A 21,488-nucleotide genomic window follows, 5' to 3' on the forward strand; every position below is an offset into this window, starting at 1 on the left:
CTGTCATCTGCCGCTAATCCAAGAGGGTTTGCCCTCAGCTCAGTGGCCCTGGAGCCACGTTCTGGACAGGCTTCCTGAAATGATGCACATCAATGCAAGTCCAAACCTCGGGCGAGGGTGTGGTGCCCCAGGCAGTCCCAGACCAGAGGTCAAAATTTCACAGCCCAGTAGCTACCCCAAAGCAAATGGAAAGGAAAGGAAAAGCAGCAGGGGTTGGCGGGCTTTGAGGCATCTTGGGCAGAGGTGGCGGCGGGGCCCGTGCCCCTGCGAGCAGAGCAAGACACAGAGACGGTCTGGACGTGTGGGTTCCGTCCCTGTGCTCACACACAGCTGGATCAGGGAGGCTCATGAGCCCCCCTTCCCAGCGAGCTCACTTCTCTTCCTTAGCTGTGCAATTATTTGGGAACAAAAATTAAAAGGCAACAGTCCCCGTAAATTTAGGCAAAACCCAGAGCTGCCGCAGACGCACTCGCTCCGCAGCCAGCAGACCAGACCACCCATGTGCAGCCAGACCAGCAGGGGTCTGCTCCTCCTCCGACACAGGACCCCCCCTCCCCCCTGCCGCCAAGGCTCCTCTTGTCCCACCCTCACCACTGGCAACCCTAGGGTGTAGCGGGCAAGCCTGTTGCCCAGAGCCCAGGACGGGAACACAAAGTTTCCGGGTCTCAGGGCAGGGCACGAGGGCGGCAAGCCCAGGGCCAGCGGGCTCCTCAGCTCGGGAAGAGGTTAGCACGACACCAGGGCTCTGGTAACGCTGGAGGCAAATAAGCGAATTTGCCACTGCACACACAGCGGCCTGGACAAGAAAGCCGTCTGTGGCTTGTGAGTTGGATCCCCTCCATGGTGCCTGTTCTTCAAGGCAGCAGCTGGACTGAGTGTACACCACCCTGCCTCCAGGAGCCTGCTTCCGGCCCCTTCCACCTGCCCCCCAAGACCCCCTGCAGCAGGCAGGCAGAGCCAAGTCTGGACAGCAACACAGGACGTTTGGCGGGTGGGCAGCATGGCTGGAGTGGGGAGCAGTGGGGTGGGGGGTCACAGCTGTGCCACCCAGGGCTGAACCCGCCCTATGGGTTCCACTCTGCACTTCAGCGGGTGCTCCTCAGGACTCCCCCACCCTCCTGCCCAGTCCGGCGGCAGGACAAGGGCCGTGCTGCCCCCTGGTGCCCGGACCCCAGCCTTGCTGATTGCTGCGACACCAGGTGTGCACAGCTGGACACCAGGCTTGGATTTCGTGCCCTGTGAGACCTTGATAATCATCCTGAAGTTGCTCAAATGCTGCGTGTTTTCACCTTTTTTTTCTTTTTTTGAGACAAAGAAGGTGCCCAAGTGAGCGAGGGGCAGAGACAGAGAAAGAGAGAAAAAGAGAGAATCCCAGGAGGGGCAGAGAGAGGGAGGGAGGGAGGGAGAGAGAAGAGGGCGCATCCTCACCCGGAGTGGGACACGAGCTCACCCAGAGCTGGGACACGTCCCCACCTGATGTGGGACTCACACTCACCAATGGTGAGATCACAACCTGAGCCAAAGTCAGGTACTTAACGGACTGAGCCACCCAAGTGTCCTTCACTTTGTCTTTATTTGAGAACAAAAACATTTTTAAAAACTCACCCTGTTCAATAGAAGAACTCACACAAACACACCTATGGAGGCACCCGGCCCGGTGCGGGTGGCTGCTGTGAAGGGAACCTAGCGCCCTGAGCAATGACAGCAGCTTGGCAAGACGCCCCTCGCATTTTCTATTTAAACGGTAACGACACACACAAACACATGTGGTTCAGCAATATTCATTCACGTAATGGCTTCTGAACTCATTCTTCTGCAACACCTGCTGGCCTCACTGGGCGGTGACGGCAACCCTGGGCGCAGATGCCGGGGGGCCCCGTGGGACGGGCACTTGGGGCGCTGCCTTCTGGCTCCTCTCTGCAGACAGACGCTCCAGGCGCTCCGTGTAGAAGCCATTGAAGTCAAGTCTGTGGGAGGAGAGGGGCTGGGCTCCTGCACCCCCAGGTGCAGAGGCGCCCTCCCCGGGGCAGCCCGTCCGCCCCACAAAGGGGGAAGGGTGGTCTCTGCACCAGGTGCAAGGGACACGCACCCCACACGAGGGCCTCAGGCTCCATCCGGCCTCCGCTTTTTCAAGCAATACTGACACCAGAACTCAAACACACATGAAAATTAAACAACAACAAGCGTCCCAGGCCCTGTCCTTAGGACATCCGATGCCCAACACAGGACACCTTCCCAGGCAGGGACACCCCCTCAATCTCCTGGAAAGAAGCTGAGCCACTGCCTCCCCTCGGAAGAGCTGTGTGTCCAGGATTCACGGGCAGTGGGAACCTGACAGCCCCAGAACCACAAACTGGCTGAGCGGCCTGCTGGTCCCTCTCCCCACGGGGCCCCTCCCAGAGTCACCAGGTATGTACCACCACACCCCCACACCCCCCACCACCCGAGAGTGACAAGGCACAGACAGCCCCAGGAGCCCAAACGGGGCGGGTTTAGTACGTGCCGCCACAACCCTCACTGTGCGCTCACAGCCCACAGCAGAAATGGCATCCCCGGTCCCATCCTCCTTCCCGTGGCCACCCCCTGGCTGCTCATCTGAAAATGGGGGCAGGGGGTGGGGGCTGACGCGGCTGCCGTGCATAGCCTAGGGCTATGGGGGCACTGACGGGGCAGCCCGACACACGCTGGCGCACACACACGAGTGAACACAAATCGCTACGCACACCCGTCTGTGACTTCAGGGGGTGACGCATAGGAGGCTAAGGACAGACACCCTCACACCCGAGCAGACCCTGCCTCAGTGACACCTTCCTGAGGTGGCCCAAGGCTGCGTGGCAATGGTGAAGGGGGAGCCGGCGAGGGAAACCCGGGAGTCCCATCAGGCAGGGACAGGAGGGCGCCCGTGGCCGCGCGGGAAGCCGCCTGGAGATGACGCACCCACCTGGAGATGACGCTGGCCATGCTGTGCTCACAGTCACTGGTGCTGTACAGGCTCAGTCGGGCCAGAAGGTCAAGCAGATGTGCTGAGAAATTCTTATCAAACTTGTTGATGGTGGCCTCGAAGCTGGAGGCCAGCTGCGGGGCGTCCACGTGCTCAGCCAGGTACTAGAAGACAAGTTTGGGCACCGTGAGCGCCCCCAGCCCGGCCTCGGCACTGCTCTCACCAGCTCAGCTTCCCCGTCCCTTTAGCTCTAATAGAAGAAAGGATCTGGGCAAGTTTTCGCGTGATAAAAGGTGACAGAGGACAACATAAAGCTTCCTGAGACCACAGGACAGAGACACAGTCTGGGCAGCTGGCACCCTGCTTTGCTCCCACCCGCCTGGGGTGTTTTTTCTGCAACTCAGGTTTTCGAGCCAATGCAGCATTCTCTCCTGGCTCCCTCTCACTGGAGGGAACGGACCCAGGGGCCTGGGAGCAGGGGCCTGGGCTGGTGCTGCAGGGCCTATGCCCCGATATCCTCTCCAAGGAGGCCCCTCTAGTTAAGGCTGGGCTCTGACCATAAGGACGGCAGGGCCCACAGCCCCACGCCTGCTGTGTGCCAGGCCCTCCAAGGGGCGCCCACATCTGGGCGTTCCTCCCCTTGGGGGAACCGTGGCCTTGCCCTCAAGCACAGTGGGGCTGAGGTTTGGACAAGTCGAGCGAGAAGATTCTCTGGGACTCATATTTAATATCTAATTCAAAGCAAACTTTTTTAACCAAAAGAAGAGTGAAGGGCGGCAGCAGGCGCGCCTGCTAAGCTGCAGGCCCAGCGGTGCCGGACGAAGCACACCTTCCTGGCGAGCTCCTTGCGGGTGCGCTCCTCTGCCCGCTCGGCCTCCGTGGGCGGCCCCAGCATTGTGCCATGCTCCAACATCAGGCGGCCCAGCTCACCGTCCAACTTCATGCTCTGCGTAAATCTCTTGGGGTCAGAAAGAAACACTCCTGTTAGCGTCAACCCACCTGGCCCAAGTGAAGGGTGTGCCTCCGCACAGCCAGGCGGTGTCTGCTGTGCCCATGTGACCTGACGGGCGCCTGCCCAAGGGCTGGTCCACTGACTGACTGAAGAACGTTTCTCCCCCGATGGAGCCCCACGTGACCGCGAGAGGTCTAAGGAACCAGTTCCCAGGCTCCTGTCCTCTGGAGGTTGGCCAACACCTCGCACGCTCTCCACTGGCCGCACCGACTCAGACCCCCTAGGCCCTGAAGCCCCAGTGAACCCCCACCTCACCCCCTCTGCCTTCCAACACTTATATTCTGTGCCAATACTTCGGGGCAGCTGCTTGTAACTGAATCAAGTAACTCAAGTCGGACAAAGAGAACAGCAGGTGTCCAGAAAAAGGCCCAGAACAGAGGCCCACACCGGCGGAAGGGGACTCAGAGCAGCACCTCTGCAGACAGATGGCAGGAGGCGAGTGGGCTGTGGGGTGGCCGCACCTGCATGCAGTTGGTGAACATGACGCACACGGACATGAGCCTGGAGAACACCTTGAGTAGCTCCGGGTTGGTCAGCATGCAGTCCTTCAGACAGTTGTCCAGGAAGCTCGTGTGGTGGCCCAGCACGTCATCGATGTTGGACGCCTGTGCGGAGAGAAGGACCCGGCATTCACTCTGGGAACGACTTCGCAAGCAGACGGACTCCGCGGGCCTGGCTTCGGCTGCAGCTTTGCACGTTTCTGGTCTGTCGCCATTTTTCAGATGACCCTGTGCCCTCTGAGGGACAACATCAACCCCAACACGCCTGCTCTCGCACACGCACACCCTCACCGTGCTCGTAGGGAAGCCTCTCGTGTGTGCGGAGGGCTTCGCTTCCTCCCCATCAGCCTGCGGCCGGCGCTGCTCTCACCCCCGACCCCTGACCTGCTAACGCTCCCTCCTCAAGAACCCGCTGGAGCCTCCTCAACGTTCCGACACGCCAAGCTACGACTCACAGACTTCAGGTTCTTCTCGAGGACGTGCCAGGTCGGCTCCATGACTTCAAACATCATGTAGTACTGAATGTTCTGAACAAAGTTGAGCATCCGCTGCCGCAGAGTGAAGGCGCCGGCAAACCTGAGCGAGCAGACGGTTTCAGCGCAGATGACAGGGAGTCGGCACATCTACAGCATGTGGGGGCCACCCGCCTTGTCGTCAGGGCGTCTGCTCCGGGCTCATGCCCCTCCACGGGGGCCCACACGCGGACACGAACACCACCAGCGTGTGGGGCACCCCTGGCCGACAGTGAGCAGCTGCATGTGAGCCAGCAGGAGGAAGCACATGCCCCCAAACCTCGAAGGGCTCACGCTAACGGGCCCGACCCCCCACGTCTGCACAGACGGCTGAGGGACAGAGCCAGTGGCCACCGCGGTCGGCAGTGGCCCTGCTCCGCAACGTGAAACATGTCACGGATCTATAAGCTACAAAGGTGTGCGACAAATTGCCTTTTTGCAAGAGGGGAGCGCGTGCGCGCAGACGAGACGCACCACTTAGCGGAGTGCAGGGAGCACTGCTTGGCGGCCTTGTTGCTGATCCAGACGCTGCAGAGTTGCCGCTCTACGTGCTTGCAGTAGAACATGTGCCTGAAGAGCATCTGGTAGCGGGTCAGGGCTTTCCTGCAGGGAGCGGGAGGAGACAGGAGCGTAGGTAGGCTTCTGGGCGGCACCAGAGCTCATGAGGCTCGCGGCAGATGGCGGCCTGGGCTTCGGCGGCACCGAAGCGGTTCTGCGCTCTGGCCACCAGGCGCCAGGCAGCCCACCCTGGACACAAATGGGTGTGGAGGCGCCTTGGACGTTCTGCAGAACAAGGCAGGTGCCGGGCGGATCCAGTCCCTTCCTCCTGGCAGACCTGCTGTAAGGTCTAGAGACGCTAGTGCTGGAAGGGTCAGGAAGGACCAACGCTCACCTATTGATAATCAGCGACAGGGGCCACTTGACGACGTAGTCGAAAGAGAAGGCCTCGAGGCCACTCAGCGTGAGCTCGGTGGGGTCGGCATGGACCATCGCCTTCTCCTGCTTGGTCTCGATGGCCAGAACCCGCAGGAGCTGGGTGATGAGGTCATGAGGCATCAGATCAATCTTGGGAAAGACCGAGAGAATGGCGTCGAGTCCTGACCACGGCACCAATCCAGCTGCAGCACAGGCCGGAGAAGCAAGTCCCTGCGGTGGACTCCGTCTCCGAGCCCAGCTTGCAAAACAAGCGCCTGCCAAGAGACCCCCACTCAAAAAGGAGGCGTCTTTCCTCCACCAAAGTAGGAAAACAAATGTACAGAGAGATCATTTAAAATATACCTGACGATATAAATGAAAAGCTATGAAGTCAGAAAGGCCTAAATCCCTCCAGATTTACAACTTTACCGCAGGTGCCAGGCTCAGGCTGAAAGAGAACGTACGTGGGTCTGAAAACACAGTACAGCTGACCCTTAAACAACGTCGGGGGTCAGGGCGCCAACCCGCCGTTCAGCTGAAAATCCACGTGCAACTTCTGACTTCCCCTACCCCCGACTACCGATAGCCTACTGCCGACCGGAAGCCTTTCCGGGACAGCTGATGGACGCACGCTTTGTGTGTCGTACGCCATACACAGTGCGTCCTCGTAACAAAGAAAGCTAGAGACAAGGAAACGTCACTGTGCTGCATGTACCATAAAACACCCACGTGCACACACGCGGGCTGCGGGTATCACTGTCAAGAGTTGGTTCCTCCCGTGTCTTTACCTCAAATGTCTTTCTCAGGCAGCTGCTCCAGCTCTCAGGACACGGGGAGCGGCCTGAAAGGTGCTCCCCCCCGCCCCCTCACCCCCAGCCCACCTTGAGATCGTCCTTGAAAGGGTCCGTGTTGGCAGTGCTCATGCGCAGGGCCAGCTCCAGCAGCGCCTCCAGGCGGGTGGGAGTGATGTCGTCCACCGGCTTCTTCAGCTCCTCCTCGGTGAGGTCCATGAAGTGCACGAAGAAGTCCCCCTGGTCCATCAGGAAGTAGCGCTTGATGGACCTGCGGGCGGACGCAAGGTCATCGGGAAGACTGGCCGACGCGCACAGCGGCCCGGACTCGGAGAGAGGCAGGCGTCTGACGAGGAAGAGCTGCGTGCTTGCAAAGGGCTCCCACCAGAGCCAGCGGTTTTGATGATGGGGGCGGCGGGGGGACAGGGGGAAGCCAGGAGGGGCCACACGGCCCAGGAAGGACGTGTCAAGCACACGGCCTGCCAGCGCCCCACACCAGGAAACATGTTAGAAAGGGGAGACCAGCGGTCAGCTTCAAACAAACGGAAACAAACAGCTCTTAGGCAGGGGCAAAGAACTCAGTGCCGGCTACGCTGCCTGGAAGGGGCTGGTGGGGCCGGGGGCGAGACTGGGAGGCTGTGTCACTGCAGACAAGGTGACACAGGCAGACACTGCCCTGCTGGGCCTCGGGGAGTTAGGACCACAGTGGCAGGGTCACAAATGTGCAAGGTTCTCAGGCTGTCTTCTCAGGCAGGACAACCTGGCAGTGTGCTGGTTTTTACATAAATAGGACAGAGCCACTAAAAGTTAATTCGTGGCCTTGGTCAGACACCCCTGATGGTTACACATGCTGAGCTAGGAGGCCAAGGACAGACGGCACACCTCAGGTGCGCCACAAGCTCCTTCTCTTCCATCAGAAAGGCCAGCAGGACCTTGCTGGCATAGTTGAAAGCCTTCTCGATTTGCTCAACATATGCCCGCTCCTTCAGAGTGTAGATGATCTCCTTGGCCACTGGGCAGGTGACATCGTGGCCACACTCTCGGACTACATTCAGATATTTTCCTGAAAAGACAGGGAGAAAGCAAATTAAAATTTTCACCATAAGTACAATAAACCACAGACCTGAACCTCGGATGCTGTAACCCAAACAGTAGCTAGAGAACCGGAAAGAGAGGTTGAGAACAGCCTACAACCCTCTACACGTGGCAGAGAAACACAACCAACTGACACCCACGGAGCACAGAAGCGCTAAGTGCTAGAACAGGCTGGACTCTCCAGATCTTCTAAGAACACAGAAATAATTTCAAAAATATTTCAGAGAAGGAGATTCTAAACCGTCTTCCGACCCCGTCCTAGACAGCACAGCTCCCAGAACCAAAGTGCCGAGTTCCCCGCCAGCAGCGTGTCAGGTACGTCGGTCCATGTGATGGTGACAGGAGCATCACTGGCCCAGTGAGGCCTGCATCCTTGGCTGTTTTCCTGTCGTGGTATGAGACCAACCCAGTGAGAAACAGATCTTTGGTCTCTGTCCCTGGTTGCTGGCACTGAACTCCTAAAACTCTTGGGATTTTGTTACTCGTGAAGCCCCTTCTGACCACACCTGAGTTCAGGCCAGCGAGGGACTCTCGGCAGCTTCCCTAGACGGCTTCAGGGTGAGGGCTGGTGGCCAGGGACCCAACCCCGTCATCACCGCCCACTGAGGTCAGGATCGGGAAAGGCTGAATAAATCACCAACGGTCAATCATTTCATCAATCATGCCTGCATAATGGGACCTCCATAAAATTCCTAAACCAAGGTGTCTGAAGAGTTTCCAGGGAGGGGTACACATCCACACGGGGATGGTGCACCCCAAATCCACAGGCACAGGAGCCCCTGTGCTCGGGACCTGCCCAGACCTCACCCCACAGGACCCTTCACCTGGCTGTTCGCTTGTATCCGTTATAACACACTGGTAATTTAGAGAGTAAAGCGTTTCCCTGAGTTCTGTGAGCCGTCCTCGCAAACGGTCACACCAGAGGAGGGGGCCATGGGAGCCTCCCATTTGCAGCCACTCAGACAGGACCCAGTACTCGCTGATGTGTGTGCCGCCCCAAAGGACTGAGCCTCAAACCAAGGAGCCCGCCACAAACCCCGGGGTGGATGGGATGAGGGCTAATTTACAGGATGCCCAGCTTGTGTCCACAGAGAACAGGAGAGCGGGATGCCGGTGTGGAAAAGCCCCGCGTCTGGGGTCAGCTGGGAGCAGGGAAGCAACTTTCCTGTCAGTGATAACAGAATTCTAGAAGCGAAGTGGCAAAGAAAAGGCGTCTCTGAGACAAACCCCCAGGGTCAGGGCACAAAGCAACGGCACCCAGAGCCACAGGAGTCGGACGGGACGGTCGCCAGGCAGGGAAGGCACCACCGGGTACAGGGCCGTGACGGCAAGGCCACAGGCAGAGGCACACCGGGGCCGCAAGGCTCACCTGTGCTGAGGACCTTGCCTGCCATCTTCTGCAGGAAGGAGGGGATCTGGTGCTGCACGACGGTGTACCTCTGGTCCCAGTACTTGTCGTTGTAATCCTCCTGGATCTTCTCCTTGCGCAGCTCGTGCTCTTCCACCATGAACTCGCTGCAGGCACAGCAGACACTCTCGGGGTGTGGCCGACCAGAGGCCCCCCCCCCCGTCGGTCCCCGGCTGTCAGCAACAGTGAACCCACCCACACCCCCGGGGGCAGCTGTTTCAACCGGGGGCTCGGAGAAGACCCGGGGCCACGGGGCCACAGGGGGACCTCTACCTCCACCCCTCCCAGGGGAACTCAGCACTTCCCTCCATCACAGACACGGACAACGCACGACCCCAACAGCAGGGGCGCGACCCCAGCACACCTTCTTCAGATACCACTCTTGCAAGGCAGGATTTTAAAATTTGTTTTTTCAAGTTTACTTAAAACTTTATTTTATGCGAGAGACAGAGAGGGAGAGTGCGAGCAGGGGAGGAATAAAGAGAGAGGGTGAGAGAGAATCTCAAGCAGGCTCTGTGCTGTCAGCCTGATGCGGGGCTCGAACTCACAAACCCTGGGATCATGACCTGAGCCAAAACCAAGAGTCGGACGCCCAACCGACGAGTCCCTCAGGCGCCCTGCGTGAGGCACAATTTTAAAATCGTGTTCCTGGGGCGCCTGGGTAGCTCAGTCGGTTAAGCGTCCGACTTCGGCTCAGGTCATGATCTCACGGTCTGTGAGTTCGAGCCCCACATCAGGCTCTGTGCTGACAGCTCAGAGCCTGGAGCCCGTTTCAGATTCTGTGTCTCCCTCTCTCTCTGCCCCTCCCCTGTTCATGCTCTGTCTCTCTCTGTCTCAAACATAAATAAACGTTAAAAAGCATAACAAAAATAAAATAAAAAAATAAAATAAAAAAATAAAATAAAAAATAAAATAAAATAAAATAAAATAAAATAAAATAAAATAAAATAAAATATAAAATCGTGTTCCTTGTAAGGCCCTCCCCTCAGACTGTTATCTGCACCATTAGCAGAGAAACACTACCCCGGCCACAAACTTATTTTTAAAGTATTTTAAGAAATCTACCTCAACACAATAGACTCCTTCGTGAGCTACCCAAGCTCCGTTTACGTATTTAAATGCGTGATGCGGAGAAGGAACGCTCAAGTCTCACCCCGGGGAAGGAAGGAAGCTCAGGCCAGGAGCCGCCACTCCGGGCGACTCCGACGCCCTCCGCTCGACAAGATAAAGCCTCCCGGGGCTCGTGCGGTCGTCTGCCCCTCGCGTACCTCACCGGTGTTCTCCTCAGGCCCCGCGAGCCCTACCTGTACGGGTCGTTGATTATCCCTCTATAGATCCACTTCTCCAGGATCTCGAAGTAGGGCACGCTGGCAGCCTTGGTGAGGTACAGACACAGCTCCTGGGCCTGGCTGTCCCCCGTGTAGTTGAAGCTCCGGTCATGGAGAAGGCTCAGGGTTGACCCCCCAATACACTCGCCTTTATCCACCGAGGTGGCTGCAAGGACATGGAGGTGGCGCTCAGTGCGGCGAAGAGGGTGCCCTTGGCACTTGAGGCCATGTCACGAGAGGCCAGGGCCTCAGTTCATCTCCGGTCTCCCGGGGACAGGTGCTGCTCTCGCGGGACACACTCAAACCCTAACGCTCTGATCGCTAACTAAAGCCTATCAGGAAGAGCTTCCAGAGTTTTCCTGCCACAGACTAACACCTGACGTCCCGTGGGCTCTGGCCGCACAACACGCCGGTCCTGCCGATGCTCCCGCGGGAGGGCCGGCACGTCCCCGGGGGCGGGAGGGCAGGCACGTACCCAGGGAGGCCAGGATGTCCAGGGTGCGCATGGCTGGCTGGATGTAGAACCAGAGCTTCTGCAGGGACAGGAGGCCCTGCCTCTGCAGCTGCTCCAGCTGTGTAACCAGGATCAAGTACTCCTTCACCAGGGCCCTCATGGCGGCCGCCAGGGCGTGGTTCACCTGCCCGTATTCGAAGGAAGACTTCTCTTCAATGAACCTAGGAGGGAGAGGGCACCTGAGCAGGTGAGGCTGAGTTTTCAGATCAGATGTCACAAGCTCTGGGTCCCCTCCCCACTCAAGCTCTTACCCTTGAAGGGAACCCGTAGACACCAGCCCCCTGCACTTGCCCCAGGCCCTTCGGGACCGTGCCAGGAGTGAAACCCGGTCACGACAAGACAAGCGCGCTCTTGGGGTTTTGTTTTGGGGGCACGAGGACTGAGCTGCAGGGATCGGGAGCACCTGGGAAGGCGGGTGCCCACCTGGTCACCGTGGAATAACTGGCAGCCACCGGGAGGACCCTGTTCACCAGCTCCCGGATGGACAGGTCGAGGTTGGGGTCCACGAGGAAGGTGCGGCTCTGCCTCCCGGTGAGAGGCTGGGCGGTGATGTACCTGCCGTCCACACCCACCAGCACGTAGAGCAGGTCCTCCACCACAGCCGACTCCTGGGCGGTCAGGGGCAGCGTGCCTGCGGGCCGCAGACACCGCTGGGCCGTGGCCTCGCGTCCAGGGTCCCCGCTCCCACAGACCTCGCTCCCGACGGAATCTCCTCGGCACCCCCCCCCCCCCACCGGCTCCCCGGTGCTACGCCCTCCAGCGCTCACGGGCGCGAGAACCAGGCTGAAGGGGACCTGACTGGCCCCGGAGCGGTGTGCCACAGCCTTAAAGCCCCCGGCGGAGAAAAACTTCCACTCAGATAAACGCCCGGCCTTAAAAGGATGTGGTTAGGAATTAAGGAGCGCTTCTGCCGTAAGCTGTTCTCACAGCACTGGTCACGGCCAGCAAGTCTGGGTTGCGGCGCGACAAAAAGATTTTCCTCAAAGACTTTAAAACCGGGTACGCGCAGTATGAGGCGGTCCCCTCACAACCACGCCGCGGACCGAAGGACAGTCGCGAGCCATCCCCAGGGCCGCCCGCCAAACACCTCCTGACCCAGGCAGCCCCCTGCCTGTCTCGGCTCACGGGCCCTGACACGACCCCCACTGCTCCCCCCAGCAACACCTGCCGGGAGAGACCGCCGTGCGCGGGCAGCCAGAGGCAGCAGCGGCAGAAAGGTGTCTCCACGAAGCCGCCCCCCACCCCAGCCTCGCACAGCCGGCCCCACGCGTGCCTGTGTCGGCCCCACAGTGCCCCAAACCGGGGCCTGGCGGCTCAGGGTGGTGCTGCACCACACACGCAGGACACGGGCTCCGAGCAGACAGCCGCCGTCTGTGGCCCGGGTCACCCGGCACGCGGAGGCGCACTCTGAGCTCTGGCTCCTCTCCACGACCCCGTCACGACAAGATCACCCACAGCTCCCGTTCCTCGTGAGCAGGGCTGTCTTCCGAGAATGGCCACCAGCCTCGGCTGCCGCTCACTTGAAACCTGAGCGTCACCCCACTTAGAGCCCCGGCGCACGCTCTCAGTGGGGTTAAGGGGTACAGCGCCAGGTCAGCTGGTCCTGAGGGAGGGGACCTTGGCCTCAGGGGGCAGATGCCACCCTGACCCTCCAGCACCCTGCCCACGTGTGGGAGACAGCACCGCAAGCCGTGCTGCTGAGAGGCAGGCGAGATAGGAAGGGACTGCTCCGAAGGGGACACTGCACCGCGAACCGCGGCCAGGAGAACGATCTAGCAAGGTCTCTGTGGCTCGCCAGGGTTTGGGGAGTCGCTGCAGAAGCGACGTGGGGCACAGCCCTGCCGCTCAAACCCGCTAGCTCTGGGACTGTGGAGAGCACCCCAGGGAGGAGGGACAGAACACGAGGCTCCGTGCCACCAGCCACCTGGGCCAAGTAAAGAAAGCAAAACATCTGTTCCTCAGCCACACTAGCTGCATTTCAATGCCCATGAGCTCCATTCAGCTGATGGCACCATACGTTCTGGATACAGCATATCCAGAACATTCCTTCAGCACAGAAAACTCTGGGGAGGTAGAGGCCCAAGCTAGTGAGGGCAGGACAGTGTGTGAGCAAGAAGGGTTGGTGAAGGCTGGGCCCGGGACCAGGCTGGGGCAGCGGGAAGGAAATGAACACAGGGGCCACCCCCAGCTCCAGGACCTGACAAACAGGGACACCGGTCGCCACGAGAGGAGTGGGGACACCAGAGGGAAGGTCAGGAGCCCCGCGGTAGACACAAACGGCAGACAATTGGCCCCATGAGCCAAAATTCAGGGAGACATCCTAGGGATAGAGACCTGAGATCACAACAGGGGCATGATTCCTTCAAACTAAAAGGTCACTGTGGAGAGGGAAACAATCAGAAAAGACCCAGGAGCAAACCATGGGACCACTTGGAAGAGGAGGGCGGGGGGGCGGGGGAGGGCAGACACAGGGAGGACACAAGAGCTCGGCCCTCCTGAGCACAAAAGCACAGGAAGAACGGTGCCCCACGCCGCTCACACACGCCAGATGTCAGAAACAGACGTACCGCATACCTATAGGCACAGCCATGTCCGTGTTGACGCCTGAGCCAGGCAGGAAGTCCCCAAGGAGGGTGGGTCTGTCGTATACCCACGGTGGAAAGACGGGGAGGCGCTGGCCTGAGTTTTTTTTGTTCTGCTTATCTCGAAGCAACTTTCTTGTCAGTTCCAGAGACTGCCGAGGGTGTTTTCAAAAAACAAAAAAAATATATACTTTTAGTACGAACGCTTAACGCTAACACATACGGCACTGGAGAGATCGCCTGCTCAACGCAAATGAGAAAGCGGGATGACTGTCTCCACGCCCGTCACAGTATGAGGAGCTGGGGACGAGACGGGAACCCAGCCTCTTGTCAGGGTCCCAGTCTGTGCAGAACCCACAGGTAAACCGGCAACACCAGCAACAGGCTGCACCTTTCTGGGGACAACTCACACGGACCCCGTCACTTTTCCCGGAGACACAAGGTCTAGTCACGACCTGATGGGTCACGGATGGGTCAAGGAAACCAGGCCACCCCCCCCGCCCCCCCGCAACAGCCAGCTGGAGAAGGGCGGGCGTAGAGGAGAGATCCACCCAGGGAAAGGCCGACCCCCGACATGCCCGGAGCAGCAGTCCTCCTGCAGAACCAGCCACCAGAAGCTGACCAGGGCAGGCCGAGGTGGCCCGGCTGTCAGCAGAGCCAGCTCAAAGGTGGCCAGGGAGAGAAGCAGGTGCAGACCATTTTCTCGTCGATCACACAGGGTGGCAGTGCGGGGACACGGGAGGTGCTGATAGGACACGCCCACCGGCACTGGCTGTCATGTGTCAGAGCCATGGTGCTCAACAGGCACGTGCTCTGCTCGACCCTCGTGGGGACGCAGCTCTGAGGGAGCTTGAGAGCCACAGAAGTTATAGCCTGAGAAGACAGCTGTCCCTCAAGTGACCAGGGCAGGACACGAAATCAAGAGCAAGGAAAAACAGTAAGCAGAGAAGATAGAACACGACGTAGATGAAATTATCTACAAAATACAACCTTAAGAAACAAACTGTGAAAACCTAATGGATGGAAACGGAGACTCACAGTATACAGGGCAAGACCCACACGAGTGCCTCAGACACGCGAGCCCAAAACAGGCGAGCCGGCGCGGGTGACGCAGGGCCTCGTGTTTCTGACCTGCAGCGTGCGTCAGAACTGCCGTCCCTACGCAGCTAGGTCCCCATCGGGAGCGAGCCGCAACCCCTCCACGTCCACGTTCCTCTCTAGCTTGCACACACCCGTCGCCGCACCTGCTCCAGCAGGCGTGGCCCGTGGACGGCGGGTGCAGTACCTGCTGGAGCGTGGAGCCTGTGGCCACACTGCCAAGCTGCTTCCTCAGCTCCTCCAGCTCCTGCATGGAGATTTTGGAGGCCGTGGCGGGGCCGCTGAAGCCACTGGTGCTGCTGCCTGCAGCGCTGGCCGCGAGCTCGGCTCTCTCTTTGGCGTTCTGTTGTAAGTACTGCAGGGTCTGAAAACACACGAGACCCTACATTACACGCCTGTGCTCTGCTGGGCACGGCCAGGCCCCCTCCTTCCCTCCTGACCCCAGCCACCCACGGAGGGCAGCGGCAACTCCCGAGTCTGTGGGCCGCAGTCTCTCCGTGTTTTCTGCCGTGAGGGGTCACATCCTCAGACAGAGAGGAAGATAATCCCACGGATGCTTGACAGCCAACTCCCAAACCCTGTTCCCAACTCAGCCTTTTCTCTACGCTCGGCCAGTCTCCCGTCCCGCACGTGGCAAGAGCTCTTCCCTCTGTGTGACGGTCAAACATGCCTGGTGTGGCACCACAACCTTCTCCAGACCCTGGGCCTGCGAGTGAGAGGCCCAAGCACATCCCCAGACGCCCTCGGGTGCAACAGCATCTCCGGCCTTGACATGACGCTAGGTGTTTTTCTTAGGGTCACAAGTAACGTGCCCATTCAAAACAGACAAAACCCCTGCGTGAGACTACGAAATACAAAACCCTCCAACCACAGGGGTAACCGCGGTCAAACTTCCCAGGGGCACCGCCAACATGAGCTACTGTTCCTCCTGATGCACCACCGACACACCCCTGCGGTACGTCAGAGTGCTGCTAGCACAAGGCAGGGAAGGAGCCCCGTGTTGGGTGCTGCAGGCGAGCAGAAACGTGCCGTCCGACAGCAGACTCACGATGTGTTATCGCAACTGAGCCAACCCACGTGCGTAGAACAGGTTAATCAGAGCAGCTCCACACACAAGCTCCGTCAGGAGCACGCATCACACTCTCGATGAGTCCACAGCCATTACCTCTCTGTCTTCCGTGAGTTTCGATAACAGGTACACCAGTGGGTCAAGGTTCCTTGTGTTTTTAGATTTCAGTTCATCATATTTCTTTAGAAAGTCTTCTGGAGTACGAGAAAATTCTGCTATTTTAACCTCAAAAGCATAAACATGAAAGATTTAGTGACAATAATAAACAACTGTTAAAAATCTTCCAGGGGCGCCCGGGTGGCTCAGCTGGTTAAGCGTCCGACTTCGGCTCAGGTCATGATCTCGCAGTCCGTGAGTTCGAGCCCCGCGTTGGGCTCCGTGCCGACAGCTCGGAGCCTGGAGCCTGCTTTGGATTCTGTGTCTCCCCCTCTCTCTCTGCCCCTCCCCTGCTCATGCTCTGCCTCTCTCTGTCTCAAAAATAAGTTAAAAAAATGTTAAAAAAAATTTTTAAATCTTCCAGAAAATTAAACACGAAAACCAAAACAGTGAAATTAGGTAGGTTAAATAATCATACACCCCTGAAATAAAACTTAAACTCAACAAAACATCTCATTAAACCTACCCATGATCTCCCACAATTTCCCTCCTGTGTGCTTCCTCAGCCTGAGATCAGGAAATGACCGTTTAGATCTTTCTACCAGTTTATGCATTCACTTTACACATTTAACTCTAGGGGCTCCTGGGGGGCTCAGTCGGTTAAGTGTCCGACTTCAGCTTGGGTCATGGTCTCTTAGTCCAGGGGTTTGAGCCCCGTGTCAGGCTCTGCGCTGACAGCTCAGAGCCTGGAGCCTGTCTCCCTCTCTTTGCCCCTCCCCTGCTCATACTTTGTCTCTTTCTCTCGCTCTCAAAAATAAATAAACATTAAAAAATATATATGCATTGGGGTGCCTGGGTGTCTCAGTAGGTTAAGCATCCAACTTCAGCTCAGGTCATGATCTCACAGTTCATGGGTTCGAGCCCTGTGTTGGGCTCTCTGCCCCTCCACAGCTCGTGTTCTCTCTCTTAAAAGTGAATAAACATTCCAAAAAAATGTTTTTTAAGTTTACGCATTTAACTCTATTTCCTCTGGAACCAGGGACAGGCTCAGGGGTTATGTTCACTCACTGATTTATGGTGCTCCCCTTGTAATAAATTAAGATCACTTCTGTGTTCCCAGTCTGTCTGTTCAGTGAATTTTTCTAATTATCATTGTGCCATTATTAAACTATTAAAAAAAAATTTTTTAATGTGTATTTATTTTTGAGACAGCAAGAGACAGAGCATGAACGGGGGAGGGTGAGAGAGAGGGAGACATAGAATCCGAAACAGGCTCCAGGCTCTGAGCTGTCAGCACAGAGCCCGACGCAGGGCTTGAACTCACGGACCGCGAGATCATGACCTGAGCCGAAGTCGGACGCGTCACCGACTGAGCCACCCAGGCACCCCATTATCAAGCTATTTAAATAATACAAGCTTTACAGAGTGTTTCTAAAAACAAATTTCAAAATTATCTCGTACTGAAGATCCGTAATTTTGAATTATATGCTATTTGAATAAAAACAGAAAAACCTGCTTTAGAGGGATTGCAATGCAGTTGATACAGAAGCTTCCTTTCCATCCAGAGGAATATCTGAGTCTCCTTCCTCAGGGGACTCAGAACCTGGGTTCTGAGGTCAGGGTGACAGCCCAGCAGTCTCCCTGAGCCACCATTTATTCATCTGTACAACAGAGTGAGTAACAGGGGCCATTATGAGGAAGCATCAGAAGCACGGAGTTGAGCAGAATTCTTGGTCCAAGAAAAGCCTTTGACAAGTATTGTCTGCCATCTGCACTGGTAATGCTGTGGCTGCTCAGTCAGGAAGCTTATGAACTTTGTGCACAAACTGTACCAGGGACAGGGCCCATCTTGTCCAGTGCACAGCACTGCACCAGGACGGGGCCCATCTTGTCCAGTGCATAGCACTGTTCCAGGACAGGGCCCACCTTACCTAGTACACAGCACTGTACCAGGACAGGGCTCACCTTACCCAGTGTACACAGTGCAGCAACAGGACGGGGCCCACCTTGTCCAGTGCACAGAGCTGCACCAGGACAGGGCCCACCTTGTTCAGTGCACACAGTGCAGCACCAGGACGGGGCCCACCTTGGCGCTGTGTGCAGATACAGTGGTAGTGACATATGGGGTCCTATTCTTCTGCAGCAGGTCGATATAGACCTCAGCACCATCCCCTCCGTGGACACGCAGCAAGCTGAGCAGCTCATTGACGTCGTGGTGAATCCGAAACTCACTCATAGTTTTGGCTCTGAAACAACATCAACAATATGTTCTCCTAAAGCTAAGAGGAAAGCCGTCTACAAAAAACAAAACTGTGCTAACAGCTCTAGTGAAGACGAGGCCTGAGGTAAACGAGCAGTAGACATAGCACACAACCCATATGCTAATTAACTAATAAATATTAATTTGCAACTGGGCAAGTGAGACTCTAATCTTGTGCCACAGAAAACAAGTTCCGCACGTACAAATATCATCAACTCATGCTAAACATCGAAAACCGGCCAGAGTCAGGAATCTTCAAACATAAAAGCAGAACAGTTAAGCGTCAGCTGGTGCGTAAGTCACTAGCACACACTTTTAAAATCAGGAGGAGTTCACAATAACCAGTTATGGGCATGAGGCACAGCAGGGCATGGGCTGCAGAGTCCCAGGCAGTCTGAACCCTGACTTGGCCAATTCTGGGCTGTAAGGTCCTCGGCAAGGAGCCTGATCTCTCTAGGCTTCTTCTGCCAAGGGGTGAGTAGTAAATCCTACCCATAGAGGTGGTGCGGAGATCAAATAAAATCATCCTTATAAAACACCAAAGGGCCCATACGGATAAGTTCCCATGGTATTGTTACTAGACAAGCAGGAACAAATTCCGTTACTACATAGGGCCGACCATGAGGAAACATTACTGGAGAAATGGCTGGTTTTACCAAAGGAAAACTGGATCGGAGTCACCATCAGTTACCTTAGTGATCATGGAAGAGCCTGAACGAGGCACTGCAAACCACAAGCAAGACAGAAAAGACAACACAGAAGTCTCCCACTGAGGCCTCTTTGAATCTCAGGGCAATCGGTTTTACACACATTCTACATTCTATAAGGGTTCCTAAGGAATGTGGGTTGTCCTACAATGGCTAGACTAGATGTCCTATGATGGATGGACTGCAAGGTCATGCTAGAGGGCAAGGGCACTGCGTTTACCATGGAAAGAAAACACCTGTCCCCCAGATACAAGTAGGTGGAGACAGGGCTTCAGAAGAAAGATCATCGAAGTGAATGTGTATTTATTTTAACTTATTTTAATATTTATTTATTTTGAGAGAGAGCGAGCGAGCAGGGGAGGGGCAGAGAGAGAGGGAGACACAAAATCCGAAGCAGCTCCAGGCTCCGAGCTGTCAGCACAGTGGCTCTCAAACCCATGAACCGTGAGATCATGACCTGAGCTGAAAAGTAGGACGCTTAACCGACCGAGCCCCCGAGGCGCCCCAACGTGAACATTTATTCTAAAACTATCCTCACATGGGGCGCCTGAGTGGCTCAGTCGGTTGAGCGACTGACTTCGGCTCGGGTCATGATCTCGTGGTTTGTGGGTTCGAGCCCCCCCGTTGGGCTCTGTGCTGACAGCTCGGGGCCTGGAGCCCGCTTCGGATTCTGTGTCTCCCTCTCTCTCTGCCCCTCTGCTGCTTGCACTCTGTCTCTTGCATTGTCTCAGAAATAAATAAACTTTAAAGCTACCCTCACCAAACCTTACATTTGTGGCAAAAATACAAGTGCAGACATCCTCCCACTACAAGTGTTAATACTCCAAGGAAGCTGGTCCTCTGTGGGGATTTGGAACAATTCTTGCAAGAACGGTGGCTCTCACCCGCAGGCAGTAGCTCTCCTTAGAGGCCCTCTGGAAACGTGTAAGGGACGCTTCTGATTGTCACAGTGCCTAGAAGGGTGTTCTTGGTGTGTAGTGGGCAAGAGACCAGAGCGCCTAAACGTCAACAGAAACGTCCCACCAAAAATGCTAGCAGCGTCCCCGCTGGAAACAACTCGGAGAGGCTCACGACAGCCCACTCCATCTTCCTGATGCTCCGGAGTCCTTCTCTCAGTTGTCACAGACACAGACTTCTGTGGCGGAACAGAACTTCCCTCCTCGTGGCATTGAGTGCGAGCTACCAGAAGCCTCCTCCACATTCCCTCACCCATGAGTTAGGCACACACGAAGCCCCCCCCCCCCCCCAGTGAACATTTCAGGAAAACAGTCTTCGTTGAGAGTTCAAAACTAATTGCGGGGCGCCTGAGTGGCTCAGTTGGTTGAGCGTCCGACTTCGACTCAGGTCATGATCTCGCGGCCAGTGAGTTCAAGCCCCGCGTCGGGCTCTGTGCTGACAGCTCAGAGCCTGGAGGCTGTTTCAGATTCTGTGTCTCCCTCTCTCTCTGACCCTCCCCCATTCATACTCTCTCTCTCTCTGTCTCAAAAATAAATAAATGTTAAAAAATAAAAATTAAAAAAAAAACTAACTGCACAAATGGGCTTGTAAAACAAAATTTGTGAAAAAAAGGTCAAGAGCCCTGATGCTTTTTCAGAGACAGAAAAATAAAGCATAAGCGATGAATCTGTCCAGGGCTCTTCTTAGCTGTGAAACGGACTGGGGATGGGGCCACAAGCCTTTACTTCCAGGATGAAGGAGCCAAAAGAGTTTTATTATGCTCTTTAAATGGCAGCTCTAAAATTATCTTCTAATTTTTTAAAGAAACAGTACCCCCCTTCCTGACTATATTGCACGCATGGGTGTACAGGTCCTATCAACGCCGAAGTATCTGGGGGAGGAGGGGAGTCCGGCCATGGCCACCCCGCCCACTCCCCCCCACAGTAAGTCTCAAGCGTCCTTGCGTCCCTTGGATCACCCATCGCTGTTTTAACTAGGTAACTTTCACCAGGTAGGCAGCCGTGTCCGCGGCTGGGCAGAGGCGTCCTCTGCTTTCTTCACCGGCGGGCACTGAGCACCGGGCACAGAGTCCTGCGCACCTCAGGAGCTGATAGGAGGGAGGACACTAGAAAGGCAGGCAGAACGCGCAAGGCCTGACAGGCTACGAGAGAGCCGCTGGACTAAGGTAACGGGAAGCCACCGAAGGGCTTTAAACAAGGAAGCATTGCCGTAGGATGTGAATTTTGCAAAGACCACTCTGGCTCCAGTTTGGTTACTGGTCTGGAGACCAGCACGACCCAGAGGCCGCGCCAGCCCTTCAGGTGGGAGGCAAACGCGGCGTGGACAAGGGTGAGGGTAATGAGGGCGGAGGAGGAGTGGGAGTCTCCACAGCAGGGAAGCCGCACGGTTAGAGTTTGGGACGTGAACCGTCGGTGGGGCAGCGCACAGGCCAGCTCCGTACCCGAGCGCGGGGTCCAGGGGCGAGACGCCCGCCGGCCGTGCGCCCCTGAGCGGTCGGCGCACGGCCGGCGGCGGAGCGCGGGGAAGGGAGACTGAGCCCCGCCGCCTCCCCCCCCGCAAGGCTCAGGCCCCAAAGCCCGCGGCCGGACTCACCGCGCGTCCGGGCGTCGGTCCGCCTAAGCTCACAGCGAAACCCGCGGCGGCAGCGGAAGTGGCGCGAGGTCACTTCCGGCCCCGCCCCGGCCGGCTCGCGGACGGTGGCC

General features: G+C 57.0%; 1 protein-coding gene across 3 annotated transcripts; it reads right to left on the reverse strand.

Annotated features, from left to right (window-relative positions):
* Positions 1-1,554: 1,554 nt before the first annotated feature.
* TUBGCP2 (tubulin gamma complex component 2) lies at positions 1,555-21,485 on the reverse strand. 3 transcript variants are annotated; one of them, XM_040486875.1, is made up of 18 exons: positions 21,379-21,485; positions 17,948-18,107; positions 15,862-15,990; positions 14,884-15,060; positions 13,591-13,750; positions 11,440-11,647; positions 10,978-11,177; positions 10,479-10,668; positions 9,136-9,281; positions 7,554-7,734; positions 6,762-6,942; positions 5,858-6,030; positions 5,440-5,568; positions 4,909-5,029; positions 4,415-4,558; positions 3,771-3,899; positions 2,942-3,105; positions 1,832-1,967 (listed from the first exon to the last, which is right to left on the reverse strand). In XM_040486875.1, exons 2-18 carry the CDS (start codon positions 18,095-18,097, stop codon positions 1,832-1,834), a joined length of 2,718 nt encoding a protein of 905 aa, XP_040342809.1. In that variant the 5' UTR covers positions 18,098-18,107; positions 21,379-21,485. The 3 variants fall into 3 exon arrangements, with proteins under 3 accessions (XP_040342808.1, XP_040342809.1, XP_040342810.1); XM_040486876.1 differs by lacking the exon at positions 21,379-21,485 and having other exon boundaries at positions 15,862-15,959; positions 17,948-17,960; XM_040486874.1 differs by lacking the exons at positions 17,948-18,107; positions 21,379-21,485 and having other exon boundaries at positions 1,555-1,967; positions 15,862-15,980.
* Between the last annotated feature and the right edge of the window lie 3 nt (positions 21,486-21,488).

The sequence above is a fragment of the Herpailurus yagouaroundi genome, unplaced genomic scaffold (assembly GCF_014898765.1).
Source record: "Herpailurus yagouaroundi ecotype Mexico unplaced genomic scaffold, PumYag 163, whole genome shotgun sequence".
Taxonomy (NCBI): domain Eukaryota; kingdom Metazoa; phylum Chordata; class Mammalia; order Carnivora; family Felidae; genus Herpailurus; species Herpailurus yagouaroundi.

Coding starts and splice junctions, on each gene's coding strand:
- TUBGCP2 (XM_040486875.1), bottom strand. CDS start 18,097: ATGAGTGAGTTTCGGATTCACCACGACGTCAATGAGCTGCTCAGCTTG. Junction 9,282..10,478: donor ATAATCAACGACCCGTACAG/GTAGGGCTCGCG, acceptor CTGTGCCTGCAG/CGAGTTCATGGTGGAAGAGC. Junction 5,569..5,857: donor CTGTCGCTGATTATCAATAG/GTGAGCGTTGGT, acceptor CGCTCCCTGCAG/GAAAGCCCTGACCCGCTACC.